Source organism: Rattus norvegicus, chromosome 4 (genome assembly GCF_036323735.1).
Source record: "Rattus norvegicus strain BN/NHsdMcwi chromosome 4, GRCr8, whole genome shotgun sequence".
NCBI classification, from domain to species: Eukaryota; Metazoa; Chordata; class Mammalia; order Rodentia; family Muridae; genus Rattus; species Rattus norvegicus.
The window spans coordinates 105,193,660-105,213,644 of NC_086022.1; the positions used below are offsets into that span (position 1 = coordinate 105,193,660).

General features: G+C 41.3%; 1 protein-coding gene across 4 annotated transcripts in view; it reads right to left on the bottom strand.

Moving 5' to 3' along the window:
• Positions 1 to 19,985, bottom strand: part of Kdm3a (lysine demethylase 3A) — a 44,319-nt gene that overhangs the window by 4,452 nt on the left and 19,882 nt on the right. For all 4 annotated transcript variants that reach the window (NM_001389240.1, XM_006236637.5, NM_175764.3 and 1 more), the window contains 12 exons: positions 18,228 to 18,739; positions 14,513 to 14,717; positions 11,940 to 12,154; positions 8,323 to 8,475; positions 8,099 to 8,194; positions 7,696 to 7,823; positions 6,144 to 6,339; positions 3,980 to 4,152; positions 3,318 to 3,554; positions 2,156 to 2,327; positions 1,395 to 1,488; positions 737 to 867 (listed from right to left, as the gene is read on the bottom strand). In NM_001389240.1, coding sequence (NP_001376169.1) covers positions 737 to 867; positions 1,395 to 1,488; positions 2,156 to 2,327; positions 3,318 to 3,554; positions 3,980 to 4,152; positions 6,144 to 6,339; positions 7,696 to 7,823; positions 8,099 to 8,194; positions 8,323 to 8,475; positions 11,940 to 12,154; positions 14,513 to 14,717; positions 18,228 to 18,739 — 2,312 coding nt within the window. The remainder of the gene's footprint in view (positions 1 to 736; positions 868 to 1,394; positions 1,489 to 2,155; positions 2,328 to 3,317; positions 3,555 to 3,979; positions 4,153 to 6,143; positions 6,340 to 7,695; positions 7,824 to 8,098; positions 8,195 to 8,322; positions 8,476 to 11,939; positions 12,155 to 14,512; positions 14,718 to 18,227; positions 18,740 to 19,985) is intronic.

Consider the following 19,985-nt stretch of genomic DNA (forward strand, 5'->3'; position numbering starts at 1 on the left):
GAAAGATAGTAACGTGTGTGTGTGTGTGTGTGTGTGTGTGTGAGTGAGTGAGAGAGTGTGTGAAGCTCTAAGGAAGAGGTCCCAAAGGCTGCTGTGGGTGCACAGCACTGTGTATCCCCCAAAGAGGGATAAACTGATTCAAACTCAACCTACCCATTGCAGCCATGGGTTATTCTGCTGAAACCCAGACTCTAAACTGAAGAAGCCTCAACTCAGATGGAACCAAGATTATACAATAATCCCCATCCCAAATCCCAAGGATTCCCACAAGCCTTTTCCTAAGAAAAGCTTTTGCAGACACTGCCATCTATTGGTGTCCAGGACAAACAGATCTACCTTTCGCTAAAATACTTAAACCAGAAACGTATCTTAAAACATTTTCAGATATTCACTTCTTCTACAGCATCATAACTTCTGCAAAACACACACACAGGCATGCAAACACACATGCACACACACTGTGTAATGTTAGTGGGAAACAACAGCAAAACTGACCTAGATATCCACTGAGACTGAAATGACCACACAATATAAAGTTTTAGCAATTACAGTTAGGCGAAAAAGACAGAAAAATATAAAATTGCAAGCGGCCTTAAAACAGCAGCTATGAAAACACATATACATGTGACCAAGAAATAGAGAAAGTACAAGAACGAAGGCAGTATCCAGCTACTGTCTAGCTAACCATTTTCCAAACACCATGTTTCATTTCCATTATGTTCCATTTCCTCCTTACCATAAGCATTGTACATCTTGGGGCCCAGGTCTGGCCGTACAAAGTAGTTTGGCAGTCTAGAGGCCAGGTTCAGTTTGCCATCTCGCCTGGTATACTCAGGCAGTGGAATGTTGGCCATCAGATCATCAAACCTAGAACAAGAAACCAATAATTTGTAAAGCAAGCTTGTTTTTCTACTCTAGTACACTAGGACTTCTTTGGTTTCTTCTATACAAAAAAGACCAAATCTGAGACCCAGATGGCTAGCCCTGGTATTGAACTATGTATGTCCTGTGCTACACTGATGTGTCCAAATGATCTGGAATGTTTCAGGCTATAGAGCTGAGAGGTATTCCCTGAGGGGAACTAGACTCTGGGATGACACATGAGTCTGGGTGTGTCTGATCCCAGGACTGTCAGAAAACCAGCCTGAGTTTTCAGGGCAGGGCACTGCCACATTAAATGTGCAGCCCACCCCTACCCAGATCTAAAGTCACCACTTTTTCAATCTCATTACAAATGTACCTATCTCCTAAAGGTACACACACGATATAAAATCATGAGAACCAATAAAACCATGACGCTGTCTTACACTTAAAAACTACCTTCCTGCTATCTGAGAGACTTTGTATTCCCCAAGTGAAGGACAAAATTAGCTCATCCTCATCTGAAAGTATACCTGGAAGGCATCATATCTCTAAAGTCTTCTCCTGGCGGCCAGTCCTTAAGTTTCAACACCATTGGTTCTTTTTCTTTTTCGTTTTTCAAACGGTCTGGAGAGAGTAAGCAGAATAAAGAAATTGTTATTCATAATTCAGAAACAAAAAGGGACAAGTTAGTTAATGTTGTAACATTGCAAATAAAGTATTTTATCTGAATCCTTTCAAAATCAAAAACCCCACTTGGCAGAAACAATGTAGCTCTCATTTTTATGGCAACAAGAAATAAAGCTGTAGCTTGGAGACAGAAAAATAAAGACTGCTCCTGTTTCTGAACACATAAAGCTTGTCTCTGGGACCGACTCTGCCTTCCTCACAGTGCTGTGCAAGTAAGTACCAGTGCCACTCAGTACTCATCTCCCCTCAAAACCCTTAGGGGATCAAACTCAATGAAATAGAAAGGACTTGTTTTGCTCTGATAAAAGTTGAGAGTACCTCCACTTCCTATTCTATCCAGGCACTTCAAGAAGGACCATCTGTGTCCTCTTCCCTACACCCCCACCCTCTCAACTCTACAGATCAGGATTAGTCAGAACTATTCTTACAAAAGCAGCAGTACCAGTGGCAGGCCAATACACCACTTCAAAGGCATAAACTTTGTAAAAAAACAAAATAAGAAAGACAGTTCCTTTTGAAGTCCTGAATCTTTAGGCTCCTGCAATTCTTATGCCATCCACTCTTTACACAGTTTTAACCCCCTTGAGCAGTCTTTAATACATACTTGGAACATCTTCAAATCCATCCCAGAAGTCTCCCACTGTGGCTCCTGTGATGATTTCATTGGTCCTACAATTGACTAGGTCTACTTCTTGCTCGCCAAACTCTTTCCTGAAGGACTCGGGTTTCCAGAGTTCAGTGTTTAATTTATGATGCACTCCCGACACCATCACTGGCTAAAGGAAGGAGGAGGAGATTAAGTCTGATCTCTACTAGATCTTTCCCTCTTCAAGCAGCTGGTCCTTAGTCTTAGCTGGTGAAATGACAGCTAAGCTCTCTACGCTTTCACAGTTGCTATATCTTCATTATTTATCTGCTACACACTTTGCTCTCAGGCTATGGAATAATCCCCAGATTATTGAGCTGCTAGAGAAGAGATCATTCTTCTGATATCCTCCTAGGCACAGTACCAGGTTAGGAGCGTATGAACATGACATATAGGCCAAGAAGTGTTACCCACAAGGCCATGAACACTGGGAATGGACCAACCATAACTGAAGAGCCAATGGTGCTGCCATTGACAGCAGGTACCGCAGGGGATGACACACAAATTTCAAGATGACACCATATGGCTATGACCCATGCAGAACTGCCTTCAGAGCACAGGGTTTTTTTCTTTTTTCTTTTACATTTGTTTTTATGTGCATACCCATGTGCCTCTGTGCAAGTCTTGCCACCTGTGTTCAGGTGCACTTAGAAGCTTGAAGATAGTGTCAGATATACGAGAAATGGAGCGAGGCAGTGGCAATACAAACATGGGTTCTGAGAACCAACTCAGGGCCTCTGCAAGAGCAGCAAACATTCTTAACCCACTCCAGCCCCTGGCACAGGTTTTACTCTATGAAAGTGGGATGTGATATTTTTTTTAAATTGCATTTTGTCAAATCTCTCAAATCTCAACAGTGTCATCTTTCACTTCTTCTGTTGAGGTTGACCACACAACATAACTGTCTCACTCATCAAACCCCAAGAAATACCTGGCTGGAAGCACTCAAATTCTGAGTAGGAAAAAATACAGTTGAGTCAGTTTATACAAAATAAAGACACAGCCACACACTGTCCTAATTACATCTACCCCAACAAACAAATACAAACACAGGAGGAGAGGAGATAACAAGACCAAGGAGTCTGCAAAGGAGCAAAGAGGGGACTGAAGTGGGGATTACCTGCCCCTGTTTCCAGCATTCCCTAAAGACATTCCAATTGCTCTTATTGTTGGGGTCTTGCAAGCACAGCAGGCGGTTGTCACACAGCCAGTAGTGAGGAGTGTCAAAACCAAGAATGCTAGGCTTGATCGTCAGTCCTTGAGGCCTCTTGGATAAGTCAGAAGAAGTCTTGTTTTGTACCAAAGAGGCAAAGATATCATCAAGGATTTTGGGTGTGTTTTTTAGTCCATTTTCTGTCTGAAATAAATTAAAAAAAAAATCTTAAATATGCCATTCTCTACTACTGAGAAAAAGCCCATCTCTATAATTGTATGATGAGCACACAGCACATCGAATTTCCACAAGAGACCAATCAGAAAACCCAGGTAAAGAGGCAAGGATTCAAGCAAATCACTCAGGTTTAAGAAAGTGAAAACCATGGAGCTGGGGATTTAGCTCAGTGGTAGAGCGCTTGCCTAGGAAGCGCAAGGCCCTGGGTTCGGTCCCCAGCTCCAAAAAAAAAAAAAGAACCAAAAAAAAAAAAAAAAAAAAAAAAAAGAAAGTGAAAACCAGAAAAAGAACGACAGTGTCCCAGCCACCCCTATGAACCCATGGAGCACCTGAGGTGACACGAGATTCATGTTATCTTCTCTACTCAACTTCATAGTAAAACAAGCACATACCTTTCCTGTGGATGAATTCAAAAGATTTCGAAGAAAACCAGAATTATTGTTGCTCACGGGTGTCAAAATTGTGCTGTTAAAAGTATGGAGGACAGTGCTGGACTTGTTCAGAGGAGGCAAGGGTGGAAGGCATTTGATTTCGTTCTTTAAAATTGGCATAGTCAGCTGTTTTTCTAAAGCAAAATGAAAACATTCAGATGTGCATTCAAGGCAAATCCCTTATTAGTTTCTATTAGCAGAATGACTTCAAGATATAGCTTTCTTCTCCAAAAACCAAGAAAAAAAAAAAAAACTAAAACAATAAAAAGTAATGGTTATGTGTTACATCAGGTTCCTAGTTGATATTTTACAACAGTCCAAATATTCAGGTGAAACCAGAAAACAGTATGGTGATTTTTCTATATCTACTTTATGGATGTGGGTGTTTTGCCTGCATGTATGTCTGATGCCCATAAAGGCCAGAAGAGGGTATTGGATCCCCTAAAACTGAAATTACAGATTTGTGAGCTGCCACATGAATGCTAGGAGCTGAACTCATGTCCTCTGAAAAAGCAGCAAGCACTCTGAAGCCCTGAGCCATCTCTCCAGCACTGTAAATAGTATTTTAAATTATTATTGTGTATAGCCTCACCACACTGGTTGGTACTCCTAGTAGAGTGCTTATAAGGAAAAAACCTTTATCTTATTCCCAAAAGAGTGAATCTCTTAAAATAATTTCAAAGTAAGTCATGCCAAGTGTAGTGGTGTTCACATGTGTCTCAGCTACTCAGGAGGCAGATACAGGATCAACTAAGCTCAGACTCAATTGGAGAACATAGTGAGACAAACCCTCAGTGCTGTGCCCTTCTAGTCTTACTTAACTCAGAGTGTGATTTGTAAACTTACCCAGAGTTAAATCTCACAGTTTCCTCCATCTCATCACACTACTTTCCTCTCCAACTTTTACATGTTCATGTACATGTCTGAGGAAGTTTTTTCTTACAAATCCTTTATGGATTCAAATCTCATTAAGGCTTTAAGACAGAGATTCTCTATGTAGTCCTACCTATCCTGGAACTCACTCTGTAGACCAGGCTGGTTTCAAACTCAGAGAACCCTGCCTCTGCCTCCCGAGTGCTGGGATTCAAGGCATGTACCACCATGATGAGGTTGATGCAGAAAAATTTTAAGATGTCTGCATGAAACAACTGACTTTCAATTTTTCTCTCTCTAGAAAGTAAAATGACCTAAATTCTTGTCTAATTTTATCTGATCCCAAAGTTCAGCTGTTGTAAGACAAGGATACAAGAGAGGGTACGCTGAGACTAAGACAAGACAGGACAACAGAAAGTAAACAAATACTTGAAACAAGTCTATCAACTCAGGCTCAGGGACACAGAAGGAAGAGGGAGCATAAAAAACATAAAACCAGAAATATGGAGAAGGCCTATAAAATGTCATCTAAGTACCACACAACCATGGGCATCAATCACAGCCTTATCTCCAACTGGCACTGGCCACACAGATCAGGCCACCCAACAATTAGCTATGGATGGATGGATGGATGGATGGATGGATGGATGGATGGATGGATATGTGTGTGTGTGTGTGTGTGTGTGTGTGTGTGTGTGTGTGTGTGTGTGTGTGTGTGTGTGTGTGTCCGCACGCGCGCGCATGAGGGAATGAGTGGTGGTTCACAGGGTTATGCCACTCAATAATGAACTAAGATTCGAAAGCAACTACTGGAGAGCCCACCAGGTTCTAACAGCTAGTTAGTTTCAAACCAATGACTATACAGACAGTCCTGGTTAAGCTCTATAGGACACAAAACATAAAGGCACTGAAAGAAATGTGTAGGGAAGAGGCAGGACTGACAGGGAGGAGAGATAAACAAGGGGAAAGGGACCGGAATGTGCCATTTTTGTGTACACTATGTCAGTAGTACTAGTAAAAGTCTCAGCACCACTCCACTCTCGCCAAACATGATTTCAACTTCGCCAGAGTTGTATGAGGAGGTGTCAGCCCCTTCTTAGGGGCTGCACTTCACAGTTTTATTGGTGGTTTGTACCTGAATGACAGCAGGGAACACTTCTGGTGTTGCGGCATCCCTAGTCCTGTTCTCACGGCAAGTTTAGCTGCTAAGTCTACAGTGAATGTGCTCGAGTAATCGGGAAGGGGGGCTCACCCTTGTTTTCCTTGTTGACATTGCCACTGGTCAGGTCAGCTAGCCAGTTTAAAGGGGATGTGTTGGCTGGACAGATGGGCTTCACATTGCTGGCTGGCTTGGAGGGTGCTTCCCCACACACGGCTGCTGGCTCCAACACAGGGGAGCTTTGCTGTACCATGGTGCCGAGACTTGGTTTTTCTCCAGACAAGGATGCCTGTGAATGTAAAAGGAGAATTAGGTGTAAGCTGAAGACTGACATTTTCCTTCTTCCCTAAAAGGCTGCCAGTAAAATACATAGCTAACACAAAGTCACTTAGCAGCCCCAGCTACTGTGACAATGATGCTCTTCTGGTAATACAAAGAACAAGGAGACAGAGATTTTAGTTTTCAGCTTTAATATTACTAATGAAAACAAAAGACATGGTGACAAACACACTTTGTAGTGCCCTTACTTACCAGGCAGGTTTGCACACACCCCTACAGCTCCAAACACCAATTGGCTTTAAAATGATTGATTCCTCTGTGCCTGCTTTCCCTCGGAACTCAGCAGACATCCAGAGCAGGCATTCGAAACATGCTCCCTGAGTCAACGCAGGAGGTGGGTAGTAAACTGAGGGGTTCAGCAGTCAGCACGCAGAGAGGACGCTTTCTGACTCTAGCTTTAAGTGTGATGAGCTGCTTTTCAAAGAACTCCGACACAAACAACTAGAACTTACCATTTACTGTCACTTACTTGTGGTGAGTTTACACAAATGATCAGAAAGAAGAAAAAAAGGAATATTCAGACTGCAGTGGTGGTCCTATAGCCCTCCTTTCTGTCCTCTCCAGTTAATAGTACTTTCTACCACTGTGTTCTTACTGGTGAGCAGGGTGAAGCACAAGAAAGTCAGTGTGTGAGAGCCAAAGTGACCCTGCCAGAAAATGGCAGAAAAGAATTTAAGTTCACCAGGCCTTTAAGCTTGACAACTGGCGAGGCAGGGGCAAAAGATCTCGGTGAGTCTGAGACCAGCCCAGACTACATACCCAGTTCTAAGACAGCCAGGACTAGGGAGACCTTGTCTTAAAACAAAAAGAATTCAGTTCTGGCACCAAGCGGCATAGCTTTTCTAAGCCCACGCTTCTTCAATACTACAGCTTTAGAAAACACACAAGAATTTGACTTCTGAACACAAGGTAGGGGAATAGAACTGGGTGGGGAAGGGGAAGAAGGCTCTGAGGTGTAATGGAAGGACACCACCAAGAAAAGGCATAAGGAGATCCAATACTAGGAACAAAAGGACTCATTTTTAAGAATTCTTTAACTTTTCTGATACTATAAAGAAAAAATACAGACATTTAAAAATTTAAACTTTGTTTTTCTTTTCAAGGAAGAAAAATGTCAAACATACTAAGAAGTCACAAATAAAGTACTCAAAGTGAAGAGGAGGGAGAGGGAGATGAACTGTAGCAGGCACGAACGAAGCCTCTCCCCAGACTTACTGCTGTGTTCCGTTTACACAGCGATGGATGCCCTTGGGCTGAGAGACAGATGAAATCCTGAGGACAGGGAACCACACATTAGCAGCAATACCTGCTTCAGGTCTTCCTTTAAGGCTGGCTTCGAGAAGAGCTTGAACTGCCTGTTGGAGCAGGGACAATTGGCCTTTATACCCCATTTTGCTCTGACAGAATGCACAATGTCTCCAACATCGTAGAGGGCTAAAACAGAGGACAGAGGCAAGTGTTGCAGACAGCTACCATGCAGTCTCGATAGCAGAAGACCCCTTTCCCACAGGAATGCTTTTCTTGGCGGCATGATGTTCTGTGCCTCGTCTGAGAGCTTTAAAGGTGCAGGGACATTATTTAACATGTTTCTTGAGTACTTTTAGGACAATACTAAAAGTTTTAAGATAATCAGACTACACAAAGTAAGAGCCCCTGAAGTTACCCAAGATAGCTGAGGGGGTGGGTGATCCCTGCCTCACAGGAAATACCTTTGCCAGGAATAATCTGCGTGGGCATCAGGTTCTCAGGCTCATGTATTTGACTCTTCACACACCTTATCCAAGAGAAAGTCTTGTAGGCAGCCCCTGCAAATTAACAGACTTGTGGTGACTGTTTTCCAGGAACCTTAAAACCCCAGTGCTTCAGAAACCATCAGCCATAAACCAACCTAAGTCCAGTGCATTGGGGTGGAGCAGATTACGTTCTCACTCACCCTGTTGGCAATTCTTCCTCTTCATCCGGTAGCAATCTACACACACTCCAAACCCACACCGAGGGCACACCCAGTGCAGGTTGAAAATGGTTGTGTCACACACATCACACATTTCTCTAACTCCTTTGACAGCTCGTTTCCAAGCAACCTGCCCTGCAAAAATCAATAAGCCATTTAGTCCTGAGGTACAGAGGAGTTTTCTGAAACCAAATATATGAGACTTCCCCATGCTTAGAGTTCCCATTTGGTCTGTTTAACCTCACCATAGATGCTGCTGCCCCATAACGCTCTCCTGTCCCTCAGCATGCCTGTCCAAGTGTGTCAGCATCATCTGCTCAGACATGCTGGCACCAGACATACTCAGACTTGTTCTCCCTCCTGGCAAAGTGACACTGTGCTTAAGCAGCAGGTACAGACCTGGAACTCTAAGATTCAAAAGCAACTACTGGAGAGCCCACCAGGTTCTAACAGCTAGTTTCAAACCAATGATTATACAGACAGTCCTGGTTAAGCTCTATAGGACACAAAACATAAAGGCACTGAAAGAAAATGTGTAGGGAAGAGGCAGGACTGACAGGGAAGAGAGATAAACAAACATTTTTGTGTACACTATGTCAGTAGTACTAGTAAAAGTCTCAGCACCACTCCACTCTCGCCAAACATGATTTCAACTTCACCCAAGTTGTATGAGGAGGTGACAGCCCCAGGTATCCTCAGCCCAGCTCCACCCTTACCAATTCTTTTAGAATCTCAAGGCTGCATGGGCCACACTTTCTCCAAGGGGGAAAATGTATTCAAATTGCAAGCCAATAATCAGAATTATTCACTCAATTCAAAGACTAAAAGTCCTGAAGAGAGCACTATATTAAGTTACTATAGGGTATAAAGTACCAAGGTCATGTCCTTCACTTGTCAGTTAGAAACCTCATTATGCCAGGGCCACAAATGACACTTGCTGGTACACAGGACTGATCCACAGTAACCAAATACCCAGCAAAATGAGAAACGACCCAGGACTCTACAAAGCCACATTTTCCATTCCATGAGCCAAGACCACACTGACTGGAGGAAGGGTTTCATGACTACACATACCAATTGGAAGTGCCTCCCCCGCAAAGGGAGGAGTAATAAGATGACCACATCAGGTATCAGAAAGCTTCTGGGAGTAGGAGCAGGGGAGCACTGGTTTGAATGGCAAGAGGCTCAATACTGTTGAACAGAACAGTCAAGTTGGTGTCCATTGGTTTAACACTGTTGCACTCTTCTTCCACAGAGACACCAAGTCTGTGGTGAATTGACTCTTTACTCTGAACACCAATGACATTTCAGTTTACACTGACTCATTCCAATACCAACAAAGAACTACTACTGTACTACAATGAAATGGGCCAGGCACAAGATACAACAGAGCTTGAGGCATTTTATAAAGTTTATGAGCTTCTGTTCTATTCCACTACTTACTAGATAATAAAGCCTGTGGTGGACACCTGCTCTTACTATCAGGAAGATAGTAAGGACTGACTAAGCCTTCTTGGCAGGATGATCTCTTTGACTATCACCCAATGCTATTTCATTTCCTTCTCTAATGCAACCAGCTTCTTATGTAAGAGGAACAGGATGATCAGAAAACCAAGAAAGAAAAATCCACTATGAAGAGAAAATTCCTTAATTCTGATCTTAAAAGACAACTCCCTGTACTTTTTTCAGTATGGGAAAATAAAAAACCAATAATAACAAAAAAAGAAAACCCCATTATCACTTTCTTAAAACCTAAGGCAGGTCTGATGAATCAGGAAGGAAGCAACTAATACATTTCAAAGAAGCGCCTTGCACTGCAGACAAATGTAGACGCCACAAGAGCAGCCACTGAGTCAGGCTTCTTTACATGCACTACTTTTACCCACATCCATTTCAGAAGGAACCCATCCCAGAGTGGAAAATGTGTGTCATTTATTCTATCCAGAGCACAGAGGAGAGTTTAAAAAGACCTCTGGCTTCTGAACCTAGACAGAAGCATAATTCTAAACCCGCCCCCACGCCCTTCGAAGTAACCCCAGCAGCTCCAGGAGTTCCTGAGCTCCAGGTACTTGTCTGGATTCCATTGCCCAAATCTAAGAAGTAGGTCAGGAGAGAGGGCTCGTCCTCATCAGTCAAGAGAACTTTCTGCTCTTGTAAAGAACTGATCACTCCCTCACATCCCCTTCTTTAGTCCTCTTACTTCACAAGAGACCCACTGTGGCTTTGATGTCATTTTTTCTTTTTCCAACTTAAGGTCTGCATGTAAGAGAAAACCTATGTTTGTAACTTTACAGAAAAACATGTTTCTATTGTGCTGTTTAAAAGCCAGATTCATTTTACTCAAATTCCTTTGTCATGAATGGTGTTCGGGTACAGATGAAGGTCAGATAGTACAGCTTCAGTTCTCAGCCCTTAGTGCATATAGGTTCAGCCCACACCCACATGGAGGCTCACAGCCATGTACAATACAGTTCCAGGGGTGGTTCTAGCCTCTGTGAGCACCAGCATATATGCTGTGCATTTGCAAACATGTAGGCAAAACACTCATACACATAAAATAAAAATAAATAAATCTTCTTAAAAATCTCGAGAAATAACAGGATTCACATTTATCAAAAGTATTTTGTGCTGAAACTAGCTTCAGTTGTTTATGGCAAGCACAACCGAAATACTTAAGAATGGTATAGACACAGCCATTCAAACATACATGGTTATTCAAAATCCAAAATGACAGACACCAGAGACCAATGGTACTTCTGGCTTGCTATCCCATTTCTTCAGACAGAAAGAAGTGTTCCTCTTCCAGACACTGCCTTGTAATGATACGAAGGCAGTCCACCTCTTCTCTGTCACCAACACCGACTCTGGGAGCTTACTAGGCTTCCTAATAGTGAAGGAGTGTTCCTAAGAGTAGATTCCTAATAGCGAAGGAGTGTTCCTAAGAGTAGATTCCTAATAGTGAAGGAGTGATCCTAAGAGTAGATTCCTAATAGTGAAGGAGTGATCCTAAGAGTAGATTCCTAATAGTGAAGGAGTGATCCTAAGAGTAGATTCCTAATAGTGAAGGAGTGATCCTAAGAGTAGATTCCTAATAGTGAAGGAGTGATCCTAAGAGTAGAGTGCAGTCTCACACTGACCTAGCATCTACAGCTATGTGCTTTCCAACCAGGATGTGGGAACAACTGACTCCATCTGAGCTGGTTCCACTCAAACACCTGGAACCTAACCCCACAGAGTAGACTCAGGAGGCTTCTGGTCTGTCTTTAATATGCACCATATAAATTAAGAATCTTTTGTTGTAATCAACCTGAGGTTTCACCCCACCTTCTGGTGAGCCTACACATCTGGTAAGGCTATGCAAATGCCACCAACAACTCATGATAGCCTTTCAAACCAAAAGGGATACTACACCTCTGAACTGTCCCACAACAAACTCTAGACAGAACATCTCAGAAGAAACTATTACAGAAGGAAGACCACAATGTCATGGTAGCGTCCACCTAGGCTGCTGGTGAAGATAGAATCCGTGCAGCTAAGGTGTCAGAAAGAAACAAAAGTCAAGCAGGACTCAAACACCCTGCCCTAAGAGATGCTCTTACTGTGTGGCTCAATAGTTGACATAGCCTCCTTCTCAGAAATCACCATTTGACAGAAGTGGTCTCCAATATTGGCCAGGATATACTTTGCTGTGTCCAAATCAGTCCCCACAACATTTTTGGTCAAAGGCAGCCACAAGCCAATCGCTTCACTGTCGTACTTGTTTGGTGTTAAGAAGCCTTCTACCCGCAGAACACCATGTTTGTTGAATTGTAACCTGGAAGTTGGAAAACACACAAGATTGATTTACCACATAAATACTATATTTCAGTCAACAAAGCCTCTCCTGCTTTTTTGTACTCTGCATGGCTAATGGCAGTCAATTACTTGCCAGTAAGTTGGAAGGATTTAAAAAACTACGCATAACAAACAATAATCACTTTTTCTTTTAAAAGCAGGCTAGACAGGGTATATGAGAGAGAGGTGTGTTTTGGACGCGACCCAAGTTTATCGTGTAGCTTCCAGAGACAATTTCTACTAGAACTGGATCTATACAGCAAAGACAGTAAGAAATAAAAATAAGTAAACCAACAACCATTAGAAACAGGTGGGAGGGTGTATGTGGACAGTAGACACTTTAGAGGCTCTTGAGAGTGTGAGCTCCTAAGACATGCAAAGGCAATGTTAAAATGGAACTCAGAACCTAAGAACTAGACAGGCAGGCTGAACACAGTCTCAGAATGCACTCTTAATATGTGGAAGGTTTGAGAAGCCGTGGATTGGGGTTGGGGATTTAGCTCAGTGGTAGAGCGCTTGCCTAGTAAGCGCAAGGCCCTGGGTTCGGTCCCCAGCTCTGGGGAAAAAAAAAAAAAAAAAAAGAAGCCGTGGATTACTTTTAATTATTTTTTAAAACCTGACATTTTCTTTGTAGCTGGAAGCAAAAGTTGACATAAAACACCCAAGTGTGGTCTGATGACCCGTACACTTAATCCAGCTCAGCAGTAATATTCAGCTTACATCCAAACTATACTTTAAATTAGATTAATAGGCAGAGACAACAAGAGGAGACAAAAGCACCAACTGCTTATAATGAGAACTAGCTGAACATGAAAATATCTCGACATCTGTACTCTCTATTCTTTATATGCAGAACATCATGTCTCAAAACAGAAAAAAAAAGTTGCTTCATGCTTCACTCTAGACAAAGGAATTTGAATAAAATGAATCTGATTTTTTAAACAGCACAATAAAAACATGGTAAAATTGCAAACATTTAAAAAAAAAAAAAAGACAAGCCAAAGAAGGATTCTTTGTGAAGTGGACGTGAAGGAGTGATCAGGAGAAATTACACATGTATGAAAAGGTCATCATAAACGCAAGTGCTTGTATAGTGGGAATATATGCTAATAGAAGTAAGATAATCCCACTGGTAGAGTAAGAGACATTATTCCAAAGTGAAGGTTAAGAGGACTTCAAATTTTAAATTATAAACAGCTGCCAAGCCATCAGATTCTAATACATTGTCTATACTCCTAGGGCAATTAATTTTTCTGACACTTGCTAGAAGACTCTGACATTCTAGTGAAGTTGTGTAAATTATTATTTAATTGTTAACAATCTATGGGAGGAGAGCATTATTAACGTACTGGTTTAGGAAATGCAGAATTTTCTTTTTGCCTACTTTTTAAACATCAGTTTATTAATGACTCATTTCTTCTGGTTACTCTAGAGTTCATGAAGTAAACAGTGAATGTGTCTACTTTATCTCACTGGAATACTGACAAATGTACTTAATAATTGTAATTAATCTAATTTAAATAGGAGTGGAACAAAACAGAGGCACCACACAAATAGAAAAGTCAACAAATTATATAATACGAACAAATTTTAATGGAAGAAAATAAAAAGAAAACAAAAAAATTATACACATGCCCCTCCATGCTGGCAAAAGAACAGCCCCGCAAGTGGGCATGCATAGTGGTGCACCCTTTCTCAGGGCAGTTTGGCAGGAGAGCCTTAACATACACCTGACCCTGACATCCCTTCAGAATATAGGGACAGACATGTGGGCAACTGTGTAATACATACATACAGTACAGAAATTCCAAAGTATTTGCAGAAGATGGATACTCCTTATGCTTTGGTGAAGAGTCAAAAGTTTATACAATACACCAACAAGGTGTGCCCAAACATACTTTCTGACCAAAGACTAAAAATGTACTATAAAGAGAAAATTACCCATGTACTTTCCTATGACAATTATCTGAAAAGTTTGTACTTTAATGTTTTTTACTACATATATGAAAAGGGGTTGGGGATTTAGCTCAGGTGGTAGAGTGCTTGTGTTTAACAGGCACTCGATTCTATTCCCAGCACCATATTAAGTCAAGTGTGGTTTCATAAGCCTGTAAATCCCAGCACTCTGAAAATGGAGACAGAGAGATCAGGAGTTTAAAGTCATTCTTGGCTACTCAGAGATTAAGGGCAGCCTGGGGTGTATGAGGAAAAGTGTAAAAGAGTAAGAGAAAGGTCTACATTACCAAACACATAGTAAAAATACAATTTCTATATTCTAGATGTCCTGTTGAGAAGAGAAAGTATGCAGAGACCAGATTACTTTAGCCTTTCCTCTTACCTCCTGAAGTGAAAAAAGCGACAGAACACTGGCGAGTCTTTCTGCTGGTCCTTATCCTTGCGCAGGCTGTCTAATCGACACTCCCGACACTTGGGCAGCTGTGCCACGATGTTAACACAGGAGTCATCCTGAACAAAGGCCTCTCCACTCTGCTGTAGCTTCTTGAGTTTATCTGGGTCTGTCAAAACTGACTTCCGGGCTGGGGCTAGGAAAATAAGAAAAAGGAAATAAAATCTCACATCTCTGAATAGAACAGAACATCAACATTTGACTGAATTCTAGTAAAGAGAGTCAACATTCCCAAAGTAAAGACACTTCTATTTTTGGTTCAGCTAAAATTTCTGAAAAATAGCCCAAGAAAAGATAATTTAAGCAACAACTAGCAAGTTCTGGTCTTTGTAAACAAACAAACAAACAAACAGATTGGCCATCTAAACCACCAAATTCAACAGTCGGACTTACAACTACAATTTAGTGCACCCATTTCTTCACAATGCTAGTTGCCAGGAGACCACCGCCTCTAAATATACTCAGTGCAGTCACAGCAGGCACACCCACAGGTCTGCCTCTGCAAATGGCTGCTCTGCTGATTTGCATGCTCAAAAAGAAACTATTTAACGAGAAAGTATTTCTCATAAAGTACCCTTAACAAAAACTATTCAAATAAAAACCTAATTGTTCTCCTGCTAGTCTACAAAACAAGAGCTAGTTTATCAATGCCTTCCCAAGGGATCGCTTGCCTTATACTTGCTGAACTTGCAACCAACCTCCTTGTAGGATTAAGAGCACTGGTTAAAAACAAGACCCCAAGTAAACTCAGGTTCTATGTTGTACGTGGTAATTGGCATAACATTAATATAGTTTCTAGAGGAAAAGGTAGAGCTGTCGCAGCAAACAAAGGGAATCAATTACTGTGGCCACCCAAATAATGCAGGAGGAACGTAACACAACCCAAGAGACTTAGGAAATATCTCACAGAAAAAGACCTTCCCTAAGGGTCCAAATGAAGTTGGGGTGTATGAGTTCTTAGACAAAAATAAACTCAAAACAAAAGCACACAGTAAAATGCTAAGCAATGCTGTCAGTCCTCACTCCAACCAACATTATGAAGAGTGAAAGAAAGAGCAAAAGAGGGAAAAACTGTAACATCAATTGAGACCCAGGACGTGTTTTTAAAGATAAAAACATGCTAGTTCAGTGAGAAAACTTTCTTTTCTTACCTATATACAAATAACTAGTTACAAGTAAGCTACTAGCTCTTTAGAAATCTCTATCAGTGTCATTCTATGGAGGAGCAAGTCTACCTTTTTCTTCAGCTCGCCAAACCCAAGAGGACTCCTTAGCTCTCTTTCCTAGAATCCTGCTTTACCTTGTGCCCCACTGATGGCTGTTTCTCTGTGGTTCTTATTAGCGCACAGAGAAAATCCCTATCTCTTACTGGGAGCTCCCTTCCATGGTGTTCTTCCAGTCCCCTCAAACATAGAGGGAGAGCCAGGGCCAGAAAGATCTCAAAGGTCTAATTTCTATAAAAGAAGTCTCTAGCTTCTCCCTATACCTTGGCAGGCTGAGACGGAGTCACCTTCATAGGGGGAGAAGGGGAGTCTAAGCCAAGTCAGTAGGGGCCAAACTATTTCACCTTATGGTGGGTCAACTAAAGGCCATCCATAGCCAGGACCTTTCCATTCTTTAGCATTCTTTTCTATGAAGGCTTTTAGAGGCATCCAAACTGCATCTCTTTGGGACACACCCAACTGCATCTGACTACGCTTTTTATATTTTGCTAGCAGTTAAATTTTCTATGTACAATAATCAAATATCCTGTAAAACTCAAAAAAAATAGTAGCAGTGATATAATTTTAATTATTCAGATACCTCAACACTATCTTTTTAGAGTTGGACCAGGCTTCAACATATTATAGATGGGTGAAATCCTAAGGTTATTTTATTTGATCTGGCTTAAAAGAAGTATCACAGATTAGTAAATTAAACTGTCCAAATGAAGCTTAATAAGGACAACAATCTCTTAGGAAGAGAAGTAGTGCCAAACTGAACACAGAGACAGGTACTTGACTGTACTTCTGCTTTGTGTAGCCCTAAGTGAAGCAGGGGGACAGAATCCTTTTCCAGAGTCTATCTGTACCCACAAACAACTGTAGTGGGCACAACCCAGCAATCCTAGTGGGCTGTGACCCTACTCTCGGTGACCCCACACTTGGTGTCAGCATGCGCTAGTCCACACAAGGGGCAGCTACGCTGCAGTGAGTAAGCTGAACTCCAGAGCCTGCTCGGGCACCTGCCACATGTTTACTCATCTAGGATTTTCACTGCCTCTTCACAGAAACTAAAGTGACTTGCTTCAAAAACGAGCTGTGAGGACTGATGACTCAAAAAGAATAAATAGAACAGATACATGGTTATGAATATTCACTTTCTCTTGGGAGTTACATAACTCTTAAGAAACAGTATGTGTTTTACATAATTAATTTTATGCAAGCTAACTGCTCTATCCAACTTGAACCTCAAGAATGACAAAGTTGGGTTGGAAGAATCCCTAGGCAAAGGTATTTCTCTATTTTAACCAACACTAGACTAACAAGATTGAGGAGTCAACTTAACCATTCTGCCTTCTGCTGTCAGAAGCCTCTAGCACATTAGTGTGGGTCTGGTTGTTCACACATACATCACAGCACACCTAGAGTTCAAAGGACAGCAAGGGAATCAGTCTCTCCTTACAACATGTAGCTTCTGGGGACTGAACTTGGGTCATCAAGTCTTGCCAGCAGACACCTTTACCCAACTGAGCCATCTTGCTAACAATGTTGTTTTGTTTTGCTTTTTTCTGAATGAGGTTTTTTTATTCATTTCATGGATTTAAATAACTTTATAAAATCCACGCTGACTTTTTTATATATAAGTCAGGTGTCAAAGGTTACGTTCTTGTAATAACTCTGAACCTTCTGACATGCTGAGGTCCTTCTGATCTTCTAATCATAGTAACAGACTTCTGATTACTATGCCCTCATTAGAATGGACTGACAGCACAAGGTGATAATCCTTACCCAAAATGCTTATGACCAGAAGTGTTGTCAATCTGCAGGTTTGGGGCTTGACTATTGCATATACTTAATTGAGATGGCTTGGGATAGGACCCAAGACCAAACTCAATCCACGTGTTTCTTATAGGCCTAAAGTGTTAGTACAACTTGAAGTCAGAATCAACTTGTCCACTTGGAGTATCTTGCTGGTGCCTTAAGTTCTGAATTTAAAACATTTATGAACTTTCAAATTAGGAAAGTTCAACTTGGAAGTAGGAACCAAGGTGTACCCTCTTCTCTGCACTAAGAGCACTTAGGTTGAAAACTGAGTATGCCAAGACCTAACTTTAAAAACTGTGCTCAGTGTTCCCAACCCTGTTCAACAAAGGGGACAGGAATGACACAGTGACACATATATGCGAACTACCTGTGTGAGACCACAAAGTTCCACCTCTCCTGTCCCAACCTGGATGCTACAAAGACAGCAACAGTATGAAGACAAAGCAACCACCAAAGCAGATTTAACCCATTTTAAGTCAAAGGTATGATGGCGTCCCTGCAGCATGAAAATGTTAATGAAGACTTACACTGGCCCTGCAGGGGGAAATTTCTAGTCATTCACATATTTTTATCACAGGGAAGAAACATATCATTTACCAATTGAGATTTGAAACACTTACGAGTCTGGGTTTTATTACTGCTTCTTGTACAACAGCTGTCATGATCGACTTTTACTGAAGTTTCCTTTAAATTCTGTGACTGCGAACCTAAATCTGAAGGTCCAACCTTCTTTTCTGAACAGCTATTAAGCCTAGTGACACCTGCTTCCACTTCTGGCTTGTCTGAAAGACCATCGGGTGTGGAAGCTGTGTGCTCTAGACGCTTCTGCAGTTCAGGAGCAGTGGCATTGTCCAGTTCTGCCTTAGAGGAAGTCTTTGTAACCAAGCACTCCTTTGTAAGGCCAGTGACTGGTTGTGGAGTAGACTCCAGTCTGCTCTCCTGATCAGTGTTTGTTTTAGGCTGGATACAGCTACCTTTGGGCTCACTCAGAATTTTCAAGTCTCCAGCTCCAACCTGAGAAGATTTTGAAGAAAGTAATCCTGCTTTGCAAACATCTGGTTTTGTTCTCAGTACTTCAGATTTTGTATTTAGACAGGAAGAAATTTCTTCTGGTAAACTCTGCTTGTGACATCTGAAAAACAGGAGGAGAAGTAGCATCTAGATCTCTCTTATCTCTTATCACCCTAAAACAATACAGGTTGCTGCTATGGCAACCGGCCAGAAAAAAGAAACTGCTGTGGTAGTAAATTTTGGAAAGGTTTCTGTGAGCTGAGGTTGAGAACCACCACCTGTGGCCCTGGGGAAGTGTCTTACACACTCAGGAAAACGCACTTTTAAATGCTCCCTGCACGCTCAGGACTTCTACTTCTTACAGCGTAATGAACTTAGCATTTGCTCAAAACAAACATTATCATATGGAACCAGGAAATGTATACAGCAGTTAGGAAATTCAGTTATTTTTAATGTGTCAAATTAAAAATTTACACAAGGCCAATTACCTAATCTCTTCTTTTTCTATTCCAGAAAAACCTGTACTAAAGTAATTATATAACAAAATAAAAATTATTTAAATTTGAAAGAGAAAACAAGTATTCTTATTTACCAAAACGTGAAAATGCAATCTCATGGCAGGCACATACATCAAGACAAAATCTTAAATGTGTATCAGAAGTAATAGAAATCCCCTCAACTACGAATCACATTTAACACTACAAACCATGGGCAGCATAAAACACTTTTCTGCTATTAATAACAAGCCACCGGGAGTGGCCAGGACCCAAAGCAAATAGGACAAACTAATTATTTGCTTGTACATGGGAAGTTATTCGTTATTTCCTCTACTTCTTAAAAAATATTTTTATTTATTCTTTGAAATTTCCATATATTTAAAAATGTATTGTTTTTATTAGATTTATTTTATGTGTTTTGCCTCAATGTATGTATGTGTACCACACCACCTGTGTGCCTGGTGCCCTTGGATTCCCCTGGAACTGGAGTTATAGATGATTCTGAACCACCATGTAGGTGCTGGGAATTGAGCCCATGTCTTCTATAAGAACAAGAGCTCTTAATTGCTGTGCAATCTTCCCAGTCCCCTCCCACTATTTATTGGGGAATTCATATTAGAGTTCTCTGCCTAGCCAAACAACACTCTTATTTCTATACTATTTCTTTTAGTGCTGTTGCTTCAAATCTGGTATTTTATTCTAGAGAAGTACTTCTCATTTACACTTTTAAATTAGAAATCTTTATTTAGGTATTATTAAACTTCCAACTGTTTCGCCCTTCAAGCATACATATGCACGTTAGTACATGTATGTATGTGTAGGTTTGCATACAAGTCAACCAACACTGTGCACTGCTCCTCAAGCTCCATC